Genomic DNA, 21,653 nt, shown 5'->3' with positions numbered 1-21,653 from the left:
TAAAGCACTAGCTGTTTTTACTGCCTTAACTCCAGTGTTGCCTAGGGGAACAAGCTAGATTAATGACATGGGAGGATGAATTAAAAGAAAACGTTTCCTTCAAAACTGCACATTTCAGACCGATAGGAAGTCAACTGTAAGTAAGGTTTCTGAAATAATTCTGTTGTCTTTAATCGTGGGTAATGTCCAAGACTTTACAAAAGATCTTACATCATTCTGTCAAGTGTGGTGTTGCTTTGTTCTCGACCATGTCCAGACTTCCCTTTATTCCACACAATAAATTTACTTCCTGAGTGGCGTGAAAACCAGCTTGTATATTCTTAAAGCAAACCGATACAAACTATCTGATACAACAAAAAAAAAAAAAAAACAGACAATGTGTCATATTTATTTAACTGGAGGAGGCGTCACGCAGACATGCCTGGCGGTGTGTTTATACCCTGACCGTACGTCAGGTAGAGCGACAGTGTTTTTATGGTAACACTTTGGTTTAGGGATCCGTTATAAGTGGTTATAAACAATAACAAAAAAAAAATAATACAAAAGTGTACAGTAATAGTCTTATTATTTCTAATCATATTCTATAATTGCTAATAGCATAATTAATAACATGTTTATGTGTTGTTTATAACCACCTATATCGGATCCCTAAAGTGTTACGGTTTTTATTACAATTTACAAGGAAAGGACACGTGTAAGTGGACCACTAAAGTTCTTAATCCACCATACGATAAAGCATACGCTCACTACAGCAAAGAAAGAGCACGCATGCTGTCTGAATCATTTTTTTTAAGTCCTTCACTCCGCCCTGTGGAAATCCATGAAAGTGAATCTTTCTTTCTACACATAACCGTCGTTTTACAGCAGGGGGCTATCAAATATCACATAAATCCGCTGTAAAAAGAGAGCGAGCCATACAAACTAGCGCCGTCAGTTAAGTTAGGCATGATTTCATAAGAGCCTTGGAATGTAGAATAGAAGTTTACCTTTCTGGACAGAAAACAAGACACAGAACGGGACGTTTCTTCAGGTGAGCGAATCGATTAGTTTGGTTAATTCTAGGCGTGTGTGGTTGTACCAGTTGATATATTGCGCATGTGTGTGTGAAGTGCATAACATTATAAAATAACCTAAACATGCTCGGGGGTAATGCACGTTTGTTAGATTTATTTGTTGGTCTCACAGATTGGTTTTTGTGGGTCTTATATAATTTGCCCAGTACATTAAAGAACATGTATATACATTAAATGTTTGTCTGTGACGCGCAGTTGCTTTTATTCTTGGAATGACCTGTAAACGGTATTATCGTTTTTTAATTTAGTTGTGCCACTACGTACCTGTCTACATCATGATAGCTGTGGTTTCTTTAAAACGCAACAGCGGCACGATGTCAAGACAAGTACAACACAAGCAAAAACGAGGGGCATGCTGCGAGGCATCATTGTAACAAATTAAGTTTCAAGAATGTATTAACTTTAGTTGTTATTTGTTTTCTCTCTCTTTTTTTGGTTTTGTTTATAGTTGTGTTTTTCACGTTACCTCGTTAACTGTTTTGAAGCTGCAGTTATTTTAAGGTTAATTTTATGGGTTATTGTTTTCGAGAAATAATAATAATAATAAAAAAAAACACGAATTCTCTGTAATATTTGCGTGCTGTTATGCAGTTTGAATTGTAAACATGCCGAATTTAGATGTACCCCGCTGTAGAAATACAATAGTGTATACATTAATGTAATACATTTATATTTTCAATACTAGTACAATACTTTAACATTTCAATGTTACTTCCCCTTTAACGGAACCTCTAAAAAATACCTGTAAAATATACAATATGGAAAAAAATACAGAATCACCTATATCAAACAACAAATAAAAAAGTAAATGAACCAGTAGTTCAACACTTTACAAAAAAATGAACGTAACATGACAGACCTACAATTTGTAGTTTTAGAAGAAATAAAATGAGATAATGTACAAGGAAACGAATACAGGGAAATACATGGATAAATAGACTCAGTACCAGGATGCCTGAAGGTTTAAATAGAAAGGAATAGTAGATCACATCATTAACTATGCTGTAAATGACATCACAAACACAGTAATAGATTTAAATCTAAATAAGTGAGTGTAGTTACCTTCACATCAAAACCCTATAAGTACCTGTACTGTTTGTTTGCAAATTCACTTTCCCTTGATGGAACATAATGAAACATTGAGAAGTTGGCTCTTTTGAGCAAAAACTTAACATATAGTACTGTACTAAAGATGGAGGGCTGGATTGTGAGGGGCAGAGCAGGGTGCTGGAGAGAAGCAGGATTGTGAGGGCAGAGCAGAGTGCTGGAGAGAAGCAGGATTGTGAGGGCAGAGCAGAGTGCTGTAGAGAAGCAGGATTGTGAGGGCAGATCAGAGCGCTGTAGAGAAGCAGGATTGTGAGGGCAGAGCAGAGTGCTGGAGAGAAGCAGGATTGTGAGGGCAGATCAGAGCGCGGTAGAGAAGCAGGATTGTGAGGGCAGAGCAGAGTGCTGTAGAGAAGCAGGATTGTGAGGGCAGAGTAGGGTGCTGTAGAGAAGCAGGATTGTGAGGGCAGAGCAGAGTGCTGTAGAGAAGCAGGATTGTGAGGGCAGAGCAGAGCAGACGTGTTGGACAGAAGCAGGATTGTGAGGGCAGAGCAGAGTGCTGGAGAGAAGCAGGATTGTGAGTGCAGAGCAGAGCAGAGTGCTGTAGAGAAGCAGGATTGTGAGGGGCAGAGCAGAGTGCTGTAGAGAAGCAGGATTGTGAGGGGCAGAGCAGAGTGCTGTAGAGAAGCAGGATTGTGAGGGGCAGGGCAGAGTGCTGTAGAGAAGCAGGATTGTGAGGGGCAGAGCAGACGTGCTGTAGAGAAGCAGGATTGTGAGGGGCAGAGCAGAGTGCTGGAGAGAAGCAGGATTGTGAGGGGCAGAGCAGAGTGCTGTAGAGAAGCAGGATTGTGAGGGGCAGAGCAGAGTGCTGGAGAGAAGCAGGATTGTGAGGGGCAGAGCAGAGTGCTGGAGAGAAGCAGGATTGTGAGGGGCAGAGCAGAGTGCTGGAGAGAAGCAGGATTGTGAGGGCAGAGCAGAGTGCTGTAGAGAAGCAGGATTGTGAGGGGCAGAGCAGAGTGCTGGAGAGAAGCAGGATTGTGAGGGCAGAGCAGAGTGCTGTAGAGAAGCAGGATTGTGAGGGCAGAGCAGAGTGCTGGAGAGAAGCAGGATTGTGAGGGCAGAGCAGAGCAGAGTGCTGTAGAGAAGCAGGATTGTGAGGGGCAGAGCAGAGTGCTGGAGAGAAGCAGGATTGTGAGGGGCAGAGCAGAGTGCTGGAGAGAAGCAGGATTGTGAGGGCAGAGCAGAGTGCTGGAGAGAAGCAGGATTGTGAGGGCAGAGCAGAGTGCTGGAGAGAAGCAGGATTGTGAGGGCAGAGCAGAGTGCTGGAGAGAAGCAGGATTGTGAGGGGCAGAGCAGAGTGCTGTAGAGAAGCAGGATTGTGAGGGCAGAGCAGAGTGCTGGAGAGAAGCAGGATTGTGAGGGCAGAGCAGAGTGCTGTAGAGAAGCAGGATTGTGAGGGCAGAGCAGAGTGCTGGAGAGAAGCAGGATTGTGAGGGCAGAGCAGAGTGCTGGAGAGAAGCAGGATTGTGAGGGCAGAGCAGAGTGCTGGAGAGAAGCAGGATTGTGAGGGCAGATCAGAGCGCTGTAGAGAAGCAGGATTGTGAGGGCAGAGCAGAGTGCTGGAGAGAAGCAGGATTGTGAGGGCAGAGCAGAGTGCTGGAGAGAAGCAGGATTGTGAGGGGCAGAGCAGAGTGCTGTAGAGAAGCAGGATTGTGAGGGCAGAGCAGAGTGCTGGAGAGAAGCAGGATTGTGAGGGCAGAGCAGAGTGCTGTAGAGAAGCAGGATTGTGAGGGCAGAGCAGAGTGCTGGAGAGAAGCAGGATTGTGAGGGCAGAGCAGAGTGCTGGAGAGAAGCAGGATTGTGAGGGCAGAGCAGAGTGCTGGAGAGAAGCAGGATTGTGAGGGCAGATCAGAGCGCTGTAGAGAAGCAGGATTGTGAGGGCAGAGCAGAGTGCTGGAGAGAAGCAGGATTGTGAGGGCAGAGCAGAGTGCTGGAGAGAAGCAGGATTGTGAGGGCAGAGCAGAGCAGATGTGCTGGACAGAAGCAGGATTGTGAGGGGCAGAGCAGAGTGCTGGAGAGAAGAAGGATTGTGAGGGGCAGAGCAGAGTGCTGGAGAGAAACAGGATTGTGAGGGGCAGAGCAGAGTGCTGGAGAGAAGCAGGATTGTGAGGGCAGAGCAGAGTGCTGGAGAGAAGCAGGATTGTGAGGGGCAGAGCAGAGTTCTGTAGAGAAGCAGGATTGTGAGGGGCAGAGCAGAGTGCTGGAGAGAAGCAGGATTGTGAGGAAGAAGGGGACACATTGGCATAAATGATGCAAAGTAAAAAAACAGGGATATGATGAAAGAATATGGGAAGAAAAAGTTTGGATTAGAGTAAAATGAACTATATTGCACACATGTAAACAAACAGGTATACCAAACAGGTCTGTTTCTGAAGGCTAAACATTGGAAGAATTAGTAAGCAGTAAGCCAGGAATAACTGTTCATGTTACACATTGTATAATCCTAAATGTTTATTTAACGGTGCAATATCCAAGCCGCATGTAGCTTCTCACAAGTCCACTGCACTATAAATGTACTTCCTGTGAAGCAGGTTACAGGACCCCACCTGCACAGGAAGTGAATGAATAGTGTGGTGGATGGATATTGGTTTCACCAGGCACAGAGAAGTTAATCAAAATGATAAGGGGCTAATGAGAAGTAAGAACATTGGTTTAATGTTACAGTTTAGTGGGCCTTTCTATCTATCTATCTATCTATCTACCTATCTATCTATCTATCTATCTATCTATCTATCTATCTATATACATATGGGAAAACATAATTGTTTTGCACGGTTTCTGATGGGCATTACATTATTTTCACCCTTTATATAGTTTAATATAAGGAACTGCAAAACTATTTTTTGTTGCTGCGAATACAATTCACAAATATATGTTTGAAATATTAAGAGTATTTTATATACATTGGAATTGTTAAGCTATATTGCAACAAGTGTGGAATACAAGTCTAGAGGGGTAATGCTAAGATTATACAATGCCCTAGTTAGACCCCACCTAGAATACTGTGTGGCGTTTTGGTCGCCTCCCTACAAAAAATACATCATTGCATTCCAGAAGGTACAGAGAAGGGCAGCTAGACTGATACCAGGACTGAATGACATGAGCTATGAAGACAGGTTAAAACAATGAACTCTCTTCAGCCCAGAAGAAAAGAAGGGAACAAGGGGACTTGAAAGAAGTCTTTAAAATCATAAATGGTAGAGATAAAGATAATCCAAGACATGACTTCAAATTTAGCACAGAGAGAAGAACAAGGGGGCATAAATGGAAGCTGAGTAAAAGTAAGTTTAGAACAGGAGGTGGGAAGCACGTTTTTACACAGAGAGTTATAAATGCATGGAATAGCCTGCCAGGTGAAGTACAGCAGTAGGATCTAAAACACTGGGAACATTTAAAAAAGAACAGATTCTCCCTCAGGAGGGGAGAATGGTGGGTCAAATGGCTTTTTCTCATTCCCAAACTTTTCTTATGTTCTTATGAATGATACAAAAATAAGGAAATATAATTTGTTATTTTAATGATTGTTTTTTATTTTATTATTTTTGTATTGTTATTCCTCCACAACAAACAATTCAATATGGGTTTTGTCTTCATCTGATACCTGAAACAGACCTGGACAAACACCTTCTGAATTTCTCTTGTTAAGCATGAAGACTCCTCTTAACCTCCGCTATGCCAGGTGGTCTAACTAATGCACCCTCCTGGAATTCAGCAACGCAGGTCAACCCCCACAGCTTGCATGAATGTGGAATGCGGCCAGATGAGATTTTAAAAAAATATATAACATGATGGATTAGAAGTTGCTTCTGTATTTTGGTGCCTAATACTGTAGGTGAGGTTCCCTCCACGGGCTCTGTTTTAAAGCAGTTTGAAGGCTGAGAGAGAGAGAGAGAGAGAGAGAGAGAGAGAGAGAGAGAGAGAGAGAGAGAGAGAGAGAGAGAGAGAGAGAGAGAGAGAGAGAGAGAGAGAGAGAGAGAGAGAGAGAGAGAGAGAGAGAGAGAGAGAGAGAGAGAGAGAGAGAGAGAGAGAGAGAGAGAGAGAGAGAGAGGGGGGAGTGGAGTTATTCAGTGTAGTGATATTCAATGGAGTGGAGTGGCAAAATGACTATTATGACTCATTCACCTGCGTGCATCGCCAGATTTGAACCCAGGGCCTGTAGTGAAAAAAAAACATGCTTGTGAATGAACCCACTGTGCTACCTATCCCCCCCATCGTTTGTAAGAGAACTGACACAGCTGATTGGAAAATAGACCCACACTAGCCTATAACTAGTAATGGCATTCTTCCAAGAAGCAGATAAGCTGCCTGTCATCTGGAGAGAGTTCAGTGGACAAGCAGAAACACAGTTGCTTGCAGTCCCTCCCTTCTTTGAATACATTCCTTTCCCCAGCACAGCAGGAAAGAAGCAACGTGGAGACACAGGAAGGGAACCCTTTATTAATCATCACTGATGGAAGCTTCTAGCAGATACACTAATTATACAAAGCTTGCTTGTAGGGCACTTCCATTAGCTGTGAAGCACATCTCACAAGTGCAGGTTGAAGAGAAGCATTTTAATTTCAAATACAGTCATGTGCAAATGTATTACAACACCTCAAGATTTGTCATTTATATCCTTTGTATACTTACCTGCATGAAAACCTCAGGGTGTGAGAATTTCAATTTTCAGTCAGTAATCAGTGATATAGAAACAATAGGCTAATGTGTGAAAATGTTAGACCACTTTGTGCTTTAATTAGGCATCTTCTAAAAAGTCTCCTTTATTTTACCATTTTACTATTTTAAATTAATTGCATGAGAGGCCTAAAGTCGTCAATTAAATTAAACAATCACTAATGTGCCTATTTTGACAATTTTACAAGATTTTTAGTGACAGTGGTTTGAAAACTACAGAAGCAATGTGGTGTTCTAATAAATGTACACAGATTATATATATTTATACATTTTCAGTAGTATAACAGAGAACATATTTTTTTCAGATAACTTCTGCTAAGTCTTCTTTTGGAAAACAGTGATGAAGATATTAGCTAAAACAATTTGGTTTATTTGAGATGGCTTAATTGCTTCTATTTATATTGCTGTTAGGAATGTTAGATTTTGTTTAACTTCGCAAGTCTTTAAACTTGAGTATTAAACACATTTAAATGTTTAAACTTTAACACAGAAATGCTTGTAACCAATCAGAACAGCCATCATGAGAAGCTTCCTTTCCAGTGCTTTTACTTTTACAATTACTTGTAAAACGACTTGTACAACATGTCTGTGTATATGAAAAGGCTTTTAATAAATAACCTTGTACACATCCTACTGTATAAACACTACAGCTGACCGCTATATTTAACATACACTGGCTAAACATTTCACTCTCCAGGTGAAAAACACCAAGGAAGAGACCTCAAAACGGTGTGAAGCAGTTCATATCGTGTTCTGAAAGGCTTGCTGTGTATTTCTGAGACCTATAAAGCGAGGTGATTTTATGGAGTTATTTTGTTAGCTGCCGGTACAACCACTTTCAAAACGCCTACCTACATACATTTCCAGATACTCCTTTACTGTGCGTGTGAGGAATTCTGTACTTTTCTGCCCAAATATCTGAGGGTCTATAAAGCAGTGTGAGCAGAGCTCCTAATGTATATATTTAACAGAAACAGTAATGACAAGATGCAAAGCACGGCGTTACCTGACACCTGTTTTCAATTACAGTACGTTGTGACGGTTCTGTGCGCACAACAAGAAGGCACACGATCCTTAGAAATACATGTGTTAGCATTATAAAACCCCTCTTCTTCCCTTGATATCTGCTCTTTAATGAGAGGGGTTCCAGTTGCCTCTTTTGTTTTAATAAATGGAATGCTCTTTTCTGTGCAGGTCTTCAGTCGCTGTTATTCACTATGGCTGCTAGCAGTTACATCCTGATTACTTGCCTGACAGCTGTTGCTCACCTCACTAACGAAGTCGAATGCCAAGGTAATTAATATATAATAATACACTGATATTACTCTATCAACCACACTACAAAGTGATTTTGAAAAAAAATGTTTATCTTTTATAAGGGATCTTGCGGACTATAACAGGGCTCTGTCACGTGTGTGGGTCATCACTGAACAGTACTGAGGCAGACACAGAGCATTGGGTTTTGACATGCCGCACAGGCACGCAGATTTATTAACACAAGTGTTGACACTAGGGTACCAGCAGTGGTAGCCCCAGTGTCACATTTAATAAAGAAAACAAAACCAAACTAAGTTAAAAATAAAAGTTTGCCACACAAATGACGAGCACTAGTCCCACTAAAAGGAACATCCCGCTCCAGGAACCTACGCAAACCCTCTCAATGCACTGTTTGGGATCAAGCTTCCCTAAGCTGATGGTTTTCAAAATTGCAATTATTTAATTAACTTCAAGTTGACTGAGATGAAATCGTTTCTGAATTCAATCAATATGCTGATAGAATGACAATTGTGAACCCTAACCCTAGACTCATTGATCAAGTTCTGGATCATAGATTAAATCAGGCCAGATAACTCCAGGGTCATTAACCTTTGCCATGATGACCAGCACACCGCTAGTTATAGATGTGCCTGTCTGGTTGCATTGCATGCATGGCTGAGTGATTGCATACTTCAAGCTAAAAGTGGGGCGTGCCGGTAGACCGGTCAGTTGGTAAGTTTGGTGTTCATATTTCTACTGTACCTTGAATTTAATATAGCACACTACAGTCTTTTCAGAGTCACGGAACACTTGGACATTACTCTACAATTGGGTATTGGAATGTCTTTTCTTGTGTTGCCTGTATTGCACATGTTATTGACATTTCCATCATTTGCTGATTTGAATTATAAAACAAGTCAGCCCAGCTTTCTTTAGTCTGAACTTGCGCACTGCCGGGTGAGTTCAGGACAGCTCAGGTTTGTACAGCTCAGACTGAAAGACAACAAGGCGTCTATGAATCTGTTTCAGAAAAGCATGTACTGGCATGGTCAACATGCATAGAAAAATACACGAGGAATGCAATGGCAGTGTATTTTACTGGAGTGCATTCACATTGGTTCAAAAATAATCATTTCTGAATAAATCAGGCCTTTACTGTACTATTATTGGAATGCTTTTAAATATTTTTTTTACCTGCTGCAGGAGACAACCTGGTGGCCTCAATGCAGCTCGCAACCATCTCTCTGGTGCACCACGGTGTAACCATTAACCTGCCCCTCTGCAACACTGCATCCCCAGTGGAGATGAGAAATCCACACGCTGCAGCCATGCCATGCACTTCAGTGGTGGTGATGAAGCAAAGTCCCTTTACACAATTGAGTAATTACATAAAAACATGAAAAGCAAGCAACTTCTTATTACTAAATAGCATGTTCTTATAGGCCGACAAAGCGTACCCAGTTTCCTTTTATTTGTCGCCAGCACTGAACTGTATCTTATTAACAACACAGATATCACTGTTTGAGGGAAAGACACAATGCGTATCAGAAAAATATGAACACTTCTTTCTTTTTCCCAGCTGTTCCAATGAACGAGAGTTTTAAGTTGCGCCATTCGGCCTGGTCTAACCTCTGCCCCTTTCGTATTTCCTGTGTAACTGACAGACAGTTATTAATATTTCAATGAACAAAGCGCGAGGGGGAGACCCCACCAGCTGCTCTGACACTGTAAACGAGAGGGGCACTCGGGAAGCTCAGTCTCAAAGAAGACACTTTTCTGTTTCAGTAGGAGTGGAATGCAGTGGAAAAAATGCAAATGAGATCAACACAACTGGAGGATTGAGTTCCAGCTGCAAACTACTGAGCATGGACACTCTGACTGCCGTGATCAGGAGAGGATCGCAGAATTATGCAGAAGCACACTTCAGTTCATTGAGCTTCTCAAACATTAAATGACCCTTTCATCTGATGTGATTCGACTTCCACAAATCTCATTGGCAAATAATGTCTTGGCTCGCTCCCAGTTCAGCGTTTTTATATTTAAAGGAAATGGCTTTTAATTTACTAGCGAGATTAAAGATGAAATCCCTTATTAAGGACTTGTTTTTTTAAATAATAATACTATAAGGAATATGCACACCCAACTGCACTTAATGATTGATGAACACAAGTCACTGACTTCAAAGATATCAAAAAAGCCAAAATCTTTTATAGCACTCAAGAATCTTTGGCCAGCATCAGTATCTCCGCATAAGCCTGCTTTTTGTGTTACTATAGTGGATATATTTGTTCTGTTCATCCAGCAACTTAATAGCATTTAACACAATATAGTTATTCCATGTGAAATTATCAGGGCCTGTATCGAATAGGCAGATGCTCCTCAAAGTTAGAAACACTTGCAATATGTAGCACACACTTTTGTGAACATGGCTGATGACTTTGTTATACAAATGAAACCCCTGATCTGGATTCTGTAATTAGAACCTTGTCAATATAAATTGGATAGAGAATACAAGATGTCATGAAAGGGGACTGATGCACTGCAGTTCCAGAAATGTCGTTTTTCAAGAAACAAAAATAGCCTTTTTGATACACATGTGTTTTTATGGCTCAAGGTTGAGTAGCAATATGAGCAATGCAGCGCAACAACAAGATCATTGTATCACAAGCACATGTTTCTGTTCTGACACTCCTGCTGTAGAGTCGAGGATGGTACAAGACAGTGCTTGCTCCTGGTGGGAGGGGCTGTCTTTGCTGCCATATGTTGTTAATAACACTTCATCCACACTAAGCAGCTGTTTCACTAGTGAAATTCAATTGACAGGATACAGGTAAAGCCAAACATTTTTCACATAGAGCTGCTGTGATATTATTTCCCAGTGAAAACAAAAATATTTTAGAATAGAATGAATAGTATTTTGTATTTTTATATGGTTGATACAAATACAAAGACAGACACTTTGAAACAACAGTTTCATATTTAAGTGATAACGCAGGACACATGGAGTGTACAAGGAGATTGGAGTGGAATCTGAGACAAAGCCAAGGATGTTATATTAGCGAGATATGTTTATTCACACATCACAGGTAAATCAGAAGAAGTACATTTCTTTACTTCTACGTTGACCAGCTCAGAGAGAACTTTTCTGTTGAGCATCACACTGTATACAAAACATTTTTATTAAGACCACTGAGACTTTAGAAACGTATTTTTTCCATTACAGGCAAGTTAAAGCTGACTGTTCTTTCTGAAGACAGACTTCAAATGAAATGGAAAGAAGCTGAAGGAACTATTCAGGGATACAAAGTGAAAGTGAAGCCCTTATCAGGTACAGCCAGGAATGTGGTTATGTATTTCTCTCTCACAGTATATCACAGTTGCAGAGTATACTAAAATGCTTTTTTAATAATTTTTTATACTGTTTTCTAAAACTGTTGAGAAATGCAGCTTTAAGGAGTCTTTTCAGATGCAGAACCCCGGGTTGAAAAACGACATTAGTCCAAATCTTAACCAATAGCAAATGAAGTGATATCTGAGTATCTGACTGCCCTCACACATGTCTTGTTAAGCAGGATTCTTGTATATCCTGGGTCTAATGAAGTCCTTTGGCATTCAACACAAACCAGGAAAACTGCATGATGCGGTTGCTAAAGTGAATTTCTCCTTTGGCTTGGTGAATGAAAGTTTTCCAGAAATTCTTTTCCCATTATGTCAGTTCAAAGGCAACCTGTTCTGCACAGGTGCTGTCATGGATTTGAGCCTAATGAAGCCTGTCTTGGTCCCGTGGAATGAGAATCCGATAGAGTGCCAGAATGTCTTTCTCAGCAAGCCTGAGCACAGTTTATCAGGGGGAGAGAACTGACAAAACAAACAGAGGCCAGCTTTCTCTCGAAATCGCTTCTTCAAATAAACCAAACAACAACATTATCTTTAGAAAGACATAGTAACAGACTTCTAGGCAGAACTTCTTTCTTGAATTTATTACGTTTCATTTTGTGTTGTTCTGATTTGTTGTGCCTTTGAAATCAAACCACTGGAACTGAGAATCTTGGAAAATTGTCCAGATAGGCAAATTTGTGATTGTCTAATTTATTTGATGGCTTTGATAGGCACACAAGTGCAACGAATGTAATATAGTAAGAGAAAAGGAACACACAGCCACAAATGATAAAATGCACAAGACTTTTTAGAAGTTGTTTAAGATGCCTAATTAAAGCACAAAGTGGTGTAACATTTTCACAAAGGAGTGCCTATTGTTTTTATATCACTGATTAGTGACCGATAATTGACATTCTCACACCCAGAGGTGTTAATGCAGGTAGGTATATAAAGGATATAAAATGACAAACCTTGAGGTGTTCTAATAATTTGGACACTACTGTAGTTAAAGATGTGAGCTCCTTTTTAAATGTGATTTTCTAGACTTTATTATCCAGGGATCAGACACAATTAGAAAGACCTGGGATAACACTGACAATGAGGTGTAGAGCCAACACTGATTTGACATGACTAGGTTTGGGGGGGTACGTGACCCCAAAAAACCACCAACCATATACTGTAAGTCTGTTCTCTCAAATGGCCATCACCATTTCTCTTGGCTTTTCCCCGTGAAGCAGGAGTAGGATACTGTAACACAGGCACCCAAACACTCAGCTCTTGCTCAAAGTATGCCATACGTGCTGTCTTGCCCCAAGAGAAACTTAATTAAAACAGGGAGATATTACACACACTCCCTGGCCACTTTATTAGGACCTGACTGATTGAATTTGCATTGCCCTGATGTGTGGCACCTTCTCCAGGTCTACCATGGGTCCCTTGATTGCTCTGGAAAGCCGAACGAAGGCTGTAGTTTACTGAAGCATTGCTGCAGGTCAAGCCCACCCAACCATGCTGCACTTGTATGGTATGGTGCACAACCCCGCTGTTCCAGAGCTCTGCTCAGGAATGTCTTCCAGGCAGCGTCCATAGCCACCTCAATCCAGTTGAGCATGTTTGGGATGAACTGGAATGACACATTCTTCATCACGATCCTCTGCCTACCTCGCTGTATGAATTGCATGAAATAGTATTGGCCGACTAGATTAATATCCCTCAAGACGCCTTCCAGCACCTTGTGGAGTCTGTGCCATGTCGTGTCAAGGCTGTGATAAGGGCAGAGTGTATTACATGTGGTTTTTTTTAATATTCACATTTAAAAAAACGTTTTCTTCTTTTTTTATTTCAAGCCGAAACTGAACACGAAATGATGCTGAAAACCAACACAGCCAAAGCCACTGTAGCTGGCCTCATTTCTACTCAAGAATATGCACTTCAGATCTTTGTGTTAAATGGAACACAGGAGCGTTTGTTAGCCAAACGAAAGTTTACTAGTAAGTATCCAAAATATTTGTACTGTTTATACTGTTGTGTTGTGAGAGAGCACACCTCAAATCTAACCCGCTAACGTAATGTGCGGTGGTTTTTAATGTGGCCTTATCTTCTCTTATCTTCTGAGGACCACCAGTTGAGACCACCAAACTCATTTTCCTTGTGAGAAGCTGGAGTCATTCTTATTTAAGTTTACCACAGTAAATCTGCCCAATAATCTTGCTGTTTTCCCATGCTCCTCACACGATTATACTTACCATGGTTTACCATGTTTTGAACTCACAGCTTTACAGTGCTTGCACTGTGCTTTATTAGCTTCATAAGCTTCATACTGTCGGTGTTTCTTGTAAAATGTTATCAAAGGGTCCCTTAGTTTACATCGTTGTGTTGCCTTCCTGAGGTACAGCACAGTTTATATGTTTACTATTATAGATTATTGATTAATGATTAATGATTATTGCTAAGGTTGTTGCCACAAGATGTTTTTCTTATGCAGTGTGTATGATGTGGGTTTTTGTTGTGACTGAATGCTTGTTTGATTTATCTGGGACCCACTTTTAATGAGTTGTTGCAACTCAAGAGTATCCTGATTAGATTTATTTTTAATAAATAAAATGTTTTTTTAGGGATGTTGTGGCCAAAAATCTTCAAGGAGGGAGAAAGCTTGTTGGCCTGCTGCTAAAACAACTGTAATATAAACAAACGGGAAAGCCAATAGTGCCCGGTTTCTAGTGAAACAATGGAAGACTGTAGTAAACGCTCACCCAGGAATCCTGTTTTAGTGTTGTGGGATGCAGCAGCTTCTAATCCTCCCAGATCAGTTGGCTTGATATCTGCTCTCTCAGATTGGGTCAGAAATGTGTGCAATCTGTTTACAAAGCAGTATACAGGAGGAATGCAAGCCCCTCACAGGAACTGAGCCACTAACTCCAGCTGTTAGGCTCCAGACTGCTCCTCCTTAATTACAGTGTATTTCTCAAAGACAATCCACAAACCAAATACCCCTTTATAAATCCCCACCTCAGGTATGCCTTTTGTGAGCCCATGCACAGTTATCTTGAATCTGCTGTCCCATGATTCCTTTACCTGGTCATGTTGTTTTGTCCGTTGGCTTAAACCATCCCTGACCATGGACAGGTGGACAGCATCACAGGCAAACCCCTCTCTGTCTATGAACAATTTAACATGGTGGGTGAACATAGTCTTTCCCCAGCTGAATTAAAACCAAGTGTACTCCCACTTTATCAATGCATGTGATATTTCTTCTTTGAAAGCAGTAGAGGATTCGTATATAACTTTAATCACTCTTTTGTAAGTTTGATCACAAATGATTAAATGTTAGTTTGACGGACACAGTGGGCTCTCTTGCTCCAATAATGAGTTACTGTTTTTCTCTGAGTCTGCCTTTACCTGGCTTTGAGTCTGTATGGAGATTCCTAACTGCCAGGACCAAACAGCCTTCTTCATTCCATGGAAGTCATGTGACAATGTAGCACGTCAGCCCCATCTACTCTGCCTTTCAAGAGACAGAGAGAGTAGGCTGACAGTTGCAGTGCCACCCTGCCATGTGATATGGGTGGAATGTGGAAGGCTGTTTAATTCCAGACAAGCTCAAAGCAGCTCGATATGAGAGCAGCAGAATCCAGGACACCTCACAATGATTTCAAACACCAGAAAACAACTGAACAGTTGACAATCTTACATATGTATGGACAGGCACCTCCACTAAATACCCTACAGGGATAAGAACGAGGCAAGGGCAGACTTTACAGCCCTCTCTTCTTTTTAGTAGGATACAGTCTGTAAATACTTCTTATAAATAGTGATTCTGAAGTACACTGCAAACAGCATGGTTCAGAACACTACGCCTCAGGGGCGATGTTAATTACAAAAGAAACCCCACCCTCTCTTACTTTAGGTAACTGTGTGCATGCTTTACTTACATACCCAGACAAAACAGTCAGCAAATAATTGTGTATCATTTATCTTTTAGTGGTTCGAGTGGTTTTCCTTGAATTTAAGCTATAGACTCGCAATATACTTCAATTTCTTTATTATTGAGCAAAATCTCATTTCTGTTGTTTACTACTAAGGGAGCTTGTTCAATGAGACTGCTGAGTGAGTTCAGGTAAATAAGTCTATAGAAAGATGGGATTAATGTCATTGAAAGACAGTGTTTTATACCTAGTGTGCCTCCCTTTAAATCTAGTCACATGACACTGTTTTTTACTTACCTGTTACATGATCTTTGCAGTCATTCAATTACTACAATATTGAAATCTGTGTTCAGTTCAGAAGCTGTTCTAGTTGTTACATCACATAGGCTAGAATCACCAAAGTGTCTTTATGACTCGTTCTTCTTGCAGTTGACAACTTGAGGGAAGAATCGAAAAACAGAAGTGAAAAAAAAAATGAAAGAAGAAGAACAGCCTCACGAGAGTCAGCAGTGGAGAATACAACAGAGGCAGTGGAGTCTGCAAGCCCAGTGCTGTACGAAGACCCCCACAAACCAGGTACTGGTCCTGCTGTCCTTCACAGACTGCAGGGCAACATATCACAGCCCGAGACGGGCTTAGTCACATTCATTCAGGGAGTTCTTAAAGTACAAAATCACTAAATGAATCCAGTACATATTACCCAATAGATATTCACATCATTTCTTATGTTAAAGATGAATTCGATTTTTAATGGCAATTTATTTTAAGCTGTTAGTAAAGAATACCAATCAAACGCTCCTTGCAGATACAGTTGTGTTCAAAAGTTTGGAAACGATTTGTAGCAAGTCTTACAATTCTTAGCTTATTTTTAGAGGAGACAATTATCTATTCAGGTATACCAAGATATCTATTGAGCATGTAGTCTGAGTGAAGTTATCTGGCAAAAAACCTCTCCTCCCCAGTGGTGCTGCTTACCTAGAAAAGGGAGAACATGCTACTTGTGAGATGTCTTGCTTATTAAAATATTCAGCATATTTTTAAAGAGGAGACGATGATCTATTCAGGGATACTAAGATGTTTAGTTAGTAAAGACTCTGAGAAAGGAAAAATCGGCAATACAATCCTCACCCCTAGTCTTGTTGTAAATCATTTGTTGTTCACTTTGAAACACTGCTGTACTTCAATGCAACACTTCCGGTTAACTCCGTAAGGTCGCCTAGGAAGAGATATGATTGGTACTCAAATGTGTGTCAATGCGTCTAGCTTCTGGGAGTTAAAGAAAATAAATGGGGAAACATTTGTTTTATCTTTTTTTAATTTCTGGAAAATAAATAAAACGAAATGACAAGTCTTTGCCTAAAAAAATGGAACTTTCTGAATGGTTTTTCCTAGTATTTACCTGTGTCAGGTGTGTTCCTGCAGTGGGAAGTGCTGCAAGAGACGTTTTATTGTTCACAAATACTATGAAAAAAATACCATTAAATATCAAATACACCTTTAGCATAATGAGTGCATCTTTTGCATAGGACAACATGTGAGATCTATGAAGTGCTGGTAATACAAATGAGATCTGACTTACTGGAGATATTTTGTTAGCTCTGTGTACTTTAATGAGCATAGAAATTTCAATTCTCATTTTAACATGGACCTGGCAATGGTATATCATACATGTGCACACTGTAGTATCACGAATGGCTCATGCAATTGCAGCTGTGTTATTATTGCCCCTCAGTACAGAACATTGTCATTGGCGTGCCACTGCTACATTGCCATTCAGGATCAATCAATGCTTTTCCGAATGTTTTTTTCCTAGCAGGTAGAGATACTGAGCTAGGACTCCTGAAATGATTTATTATTTTGACGCCTCCCCCCAGCTTCAAGGAGCCATCATTCAAACTGTTGACTTGAGTTGCCAGTGCAGTGTGCACAGCTCCATGCTCGTTGAATGAGGCTGGCAGTGCAGTGCGCACAGCTCCATGCTCGTTGACTGAGGCTGGTAGTGCAGTGTGCACAGCTCCATGCTCGTTGACTGAGGCTGGCAGTGCAGTGCGCACAGCTCCATGCTCGTTGACTGAGGCTGGCAGTGCAGTGCGCACAGCTCCATGCTCGTTGACTGAGACTGGCAGTGCAGTGCGCACAGCTCCATGCTCGTTGACTGAGACTGGCAGTGCAGTGTGCACAGCTCCATGCACGTTGACTGAGGCTGGCAGTGCAGTGTGCACAGCTCCATGCTCGTTGACTGAGGCTGGCAGTGCAGTGTGCACAGCTCCATGCTCGTTGACTGAGGCTGGCAGTGCAGTGTGCGCACAGCTCCATGCTCGTTGACTGAGGCTGGCAGAAGCCACTGATTTATTATGGCGTGTTGCAGGGAGCTAAAGAAATGCTGATCATGACAAATGGATGGTAAACAATTATACTCTATAATGCTTTTATTTAAACTAAGGATCTATAAAGTTACAGTGATGTATTTATAATTAGTATTAAGCATTTCTATCTTTATAAATTCCAGGAGTTTACAGCCTTTACAGTTATCGCAAGACCCCTGTAAATGATAATACTGTGCTGTGTCCCCTGTAGTTATTAAACACAGACGCCTTCACATACTTCACCTCAGAACAGCTGTTCAAACCAACCAGCAAAACCAGCAAATCAAAATGACAAACAGATTTCAGAAGTTATTAACAAAAGTTATTCTGATTAATGACGACGAAGGAAAAATGTTTTTGGATTAAAGAAAATGCTGCAACATATTCACATTTATTTGTATCATTTTTTGAGAAACCATAGAAACTAGAGAAATTCATTAAAATATTTACAACTAATTGTAGTATAACAAATAAAGTCCACCTGACTGTATAATGTGAGGCTATACTCCTATCTCAGGTTCTTCCTGATCTTGAGCACAACCAATAATAATGTTGGTAAAAAAGTTTTTTTGTTTTTTTTTTAAGATTTTGTAATTGTTTGTGTATCTCCAGCTAAGGCTCCAAGAAATGAAACTGCTAGAAAAAGTTCAAAAGGCAGAAAGAAAAACCGAACGGGGACTGAAGTGCTGAAGAAAGTGGAGAAAAAGGAAGGCAAATCGGAGAGCGAAAGCAAGGAGAAAGCAAAGGAAACGCTCCCCGCACAGGGTGGAGCAGGAGCAGGTAGGGGCTCAGAGAGGAACTGCACTCTGTTTCCATCTTGTTGTTTTCTTAGGGAACCTTGCTCCGGTTTATTCAGCATTCCTGTGCATTGAGATCACCATTTATTAAGGAATTACACACAAAGACCCACCTGCTAGGAAACTATTCCATTAAAAAGAGGAGCGTGTCTAGATAATGATGGAAACTCAGAGTAATGACAAACAGCAGTGGAGCCAGGCTTAGAATTGAGCCAGTCAGCTGTTTAGCCAACATTGCATTTGCAAATATATATATATATATACACACACAGTGCTCACCCGTTATAATGCGCCTCGTTACTGTGCAGAATCGGTTATAACACGGTAGGTTCGTGGCTCTCATTTGCTCCATAATGCCATTGCAGTAGCCCTTTATTCTCATTATAGGGCGGAACACTATGGCTATGTAACTATGGCTCCCCACTATAGCGTTATAAAGGGTGATATATATATATATATATATATATATATATATATATATATTTATATATATATATAAAAATAACATTAGGGGTGTGCCATAGTACTTGTTTAAAGGGCCACACACATTTTAAATTCTTTCTTAAAATGATTCCAGTTTAATGCTGTTTAAACTTTTTTTTAGAAGCAGGGTGAAAATAATATAATATAACAAACTTAAATTGTTAATAAAAATCTGTTTATGCGGCTTCATTTGAAGTGAATATGATTTAGTGTTCTGGCTCTTGCAGTGCAGTATAGCAGCTGTGGATCACAATTTAAAACACGAGGGGTAGGGGGCTTGTCATCCTTCACAGCTATCAATCCAACAGTGTTCCATGCTGGGGGGGTTTGTTCTTCAGTTCATTGATACAGTTAAAATAAGTATATAATAGCACAACCCAGGAAAAGTTAAATAAAAACACTTCTTAGATGTTGTCACTGCCGAAGAGAAAATAGGGCAACTCCCGATAAATAAAAGTCTGTATCCCAAACGTGTCTCAATTATTTATAATTTATTCATTAAAAACATAATTTTAAATCAGTTATAAAAATGGCAGTGTTAATCCAAACACAATAGGGACTAACTTAAAGGCTAACTTGGCTGGTGGAACTTCCAAGATCAAATTTAAAATAAAAAATAGCCATGGTCCTGAAGTTTGTGCTTAGATCATTATTTTCCATGCTTACTAACTATTCCAGCAACAGTGGCTTCTGAAAAGACTCCTCAGGGCAGCGGAAACGTGTGCCACAGGGCAACGCTAATATGCTTCTTCAACGTATTTCTTCTTTATTTGGCAGGGAAAGCCTCCGTGTGCCAGACAGCGGCTCCCGCAGACATCATTATTCTCATTGATGGCTCATGGAGTATCGGTCGCACAAACTTCAAACGGGTTCGAGAGTTTTTAGAAAACTTGGTCATGCCATTCAATATTGCACAGGACAAAATACGAATAGGTAAGAAGGCCCTTTACACGGCTCTGTGAATCCTGGTTTCATATTGAACAGGAGCACTGCGTACTATATAATATACAGGGCTTAGAGAAAAAGCATTGGAAGTCACTTTCAGATAGACAAGATGGCAGAGCTGACAGACAGTGAAAGAGAGGAGTGCTGGGCTTGCAGGTGCCCCTGCATCAAAGACAGCTTAAACTACTGGCTCTATGGGAGAGTAAACTCAACACTGGAGAACAGACTTCATGGCATTTCCACTTCCCCAAGTTCCCTGAAAGACTCATCATTTAAACCCTGTCTTAATGACTGTGCTTGTTTTGTCCAGTATCTCCTCAGCAATAGGGAGTTGCATTTAGTTCTGTGGGGTTATTCCGGTTCATGTATTACAGCATGAGACACCAGTCCAGCTCTGAAATGTTGTTCCTTCTTGTTTGTAGCTTTGTCCCAGTACAGCGGGGATCCCCGAACAGAATGGAATCTCAACAATCACACCAACAAAGCTGAACTTCTACAGGCTGTTCGAACCTTCCGATACAAGGGGGGCAACACCTTCACGGGTAACCTGAGAACTGTAGCAGGAAGAGCTAGCACAATAAACACGCCTGCAGTTTGAGAACGCTTTTTCATTTGAAATATGTAAAGTGTGTGCATGATTGAGTCGTACAGTCGGGAGCGCAGGTTCCTGACTGTGCCTAGTGTTAGTCTTGACTCGGGATCCGACAAGGTCTTTACATTGGCCCTGACACTACCATGGCTTCAAGGTCAAATCGTCAGGGACTGCTTCAGTTCATCGCGCTACAGCGACCTCTACTGGCAAGGCTTATGAACTCAAGAGGCTAGCCTTTGTCCTCTAGGGGCTCTGTTAAGCTCCTGGGTGGAACAAGGAAAGTTCATATAAAATAGCTGATCACTAGATAGTGCTGGCTAGTACTGCTATAAGAGCACTTTGGATGATCTAGCCTGTGCAGCTCATACTGTATGTCTTTGACAGGCAACTAGAACTGAAGAGCACCCCACTGATCTGTTGTATTGAAAGTTCCAGCTTTGTGAATAGGACCCGAAGTAGATTAAATAACACCGACTCTAGTGAGGCACGGTGCCTGGTAGAACCAAGGGGAATTGGAACAGCTATACCTTGAGAACAATCTAGAACAATTGTAATGGAATTAAAGGCTATACCTTGAGAACCATGTGTCCACTTATTTGGTTTTGAAAATATTCATATCACCTGTAATGTGTTAATATTTAAAAAAATGTAACATACATCATTTTCCTGGTGTGTTTCTTGTCTCTGTTGTAGGTCTTGTTGTTTCTTGTCTCTGTTGTAGGTCTTGTTGTTTCTTGACTCTGTTGTAGGTCTTGTTGTGACACACGTGTTGTTTCTTGTCTCTGTTTAGGTCTTGCTCTGACACACGTCCTTGAAGAGAATCTGGCAGTGGAGTCGGGGGCGCGGCCGGGGCTCCCTCAGTTTGTGGTTCTGCTCACCGACGGTAAATCTCAGGATGACGCCAATGCTTCAGCTCAGAATCTGAAGAACGCTGGTGTTGAAATCATTGCGGTCGGTAAGTGAGGAGAGCAAACACAAGGAGACATGGTTCAATTAACAATGTGGCTGTGTTTATGCTGGATGCATCCTGGTGACGTTAAAGCTGCGGGAACACTGAG

At 41.0% G+C, this 21,653-nt stretch overlaps 1 protein-coding gene across 2 annotated transcripts in view; it reads left to right on the top strand.

Annotated features, from left to right (window-relative positions):
• The first annotated feature begins 877 nt into the window (after nucleotides 1–877).
• The window catches only part of LOC117427123 (collagen alpha-1(XIV) chain-like), a 57,685-nt gene continuing 36,909 nt past the window's right edge, over nucleotides 878–21,653 (top strand). The window contains exons 1-10 of one of the 2 annotated variants that reach the window (XM_059003812.1): nucleotides 878–1,030; nucleotides 8,046–8,144; nucleotides 9,312–9,488; nucleotides 11,332–11,436; nucleotides 13,334–13,477; nucleotides 15,842–15,988; nucleotides 18,391–18,558; nucleotides 19,836–19,991; nucleotides 20,426–20,545; nucleotides 21,386–21,550. In XM_059003812.1, coding sequence (XP_058859795.1) covers nucleotides 8,069–8,144; nucleotides 9,312–9,488; nucleotides 11,332–11,436; nucleotides 13,334–13,477; nucleotides 15,842–15,988; nucleotides 18,391–18,558; nucleotides 19,836–19,991; nucleotides 20,426–20,545; nucleotides 21,386–21,550 — 1,258 coding nt within the window. In that variant the 5' untranslated portion in view covers nucleotides 878–1,030; nucleotides 8,046–8,068. The remainder of the gene's footprint in view (nucleotides 1,031–8,045; nucleotides 8,145–9,311; nucleotides 9,489–11,331; nucleotides 11,437–13,333; nucleotides 13,478–15,841; nucleotides 15,989–18,390; nucleotides 18,559–19,835; nucleotides 19,992–20,425; nucleotides 20,546–21,385; nucleotides 21,551–21,653) is intronic. The other variant, XM_034045529.3, reaches the window with a different exon arrangement.

The sequence above is a fragment of the Acipenser ruthenus genome, chromosome 29 (assembly GCF_902713425.1).
Source record: "Acipenser ruthenus chromosome 29, fAciRut3.2 maternal haplotype, whole genome shotgun sequence".
NCBI lineage: Eukaryota > Metazoa > Chordata > Actinopteri > Acipenseriformes > Acipenseridae > Acipenser > Acipenser ruthenus.
The sequence above is the reverse complement of the archived record's forward strand: the minus strand, read 5'-3'. Positions and strand labels throughout refer to the sequence as shown.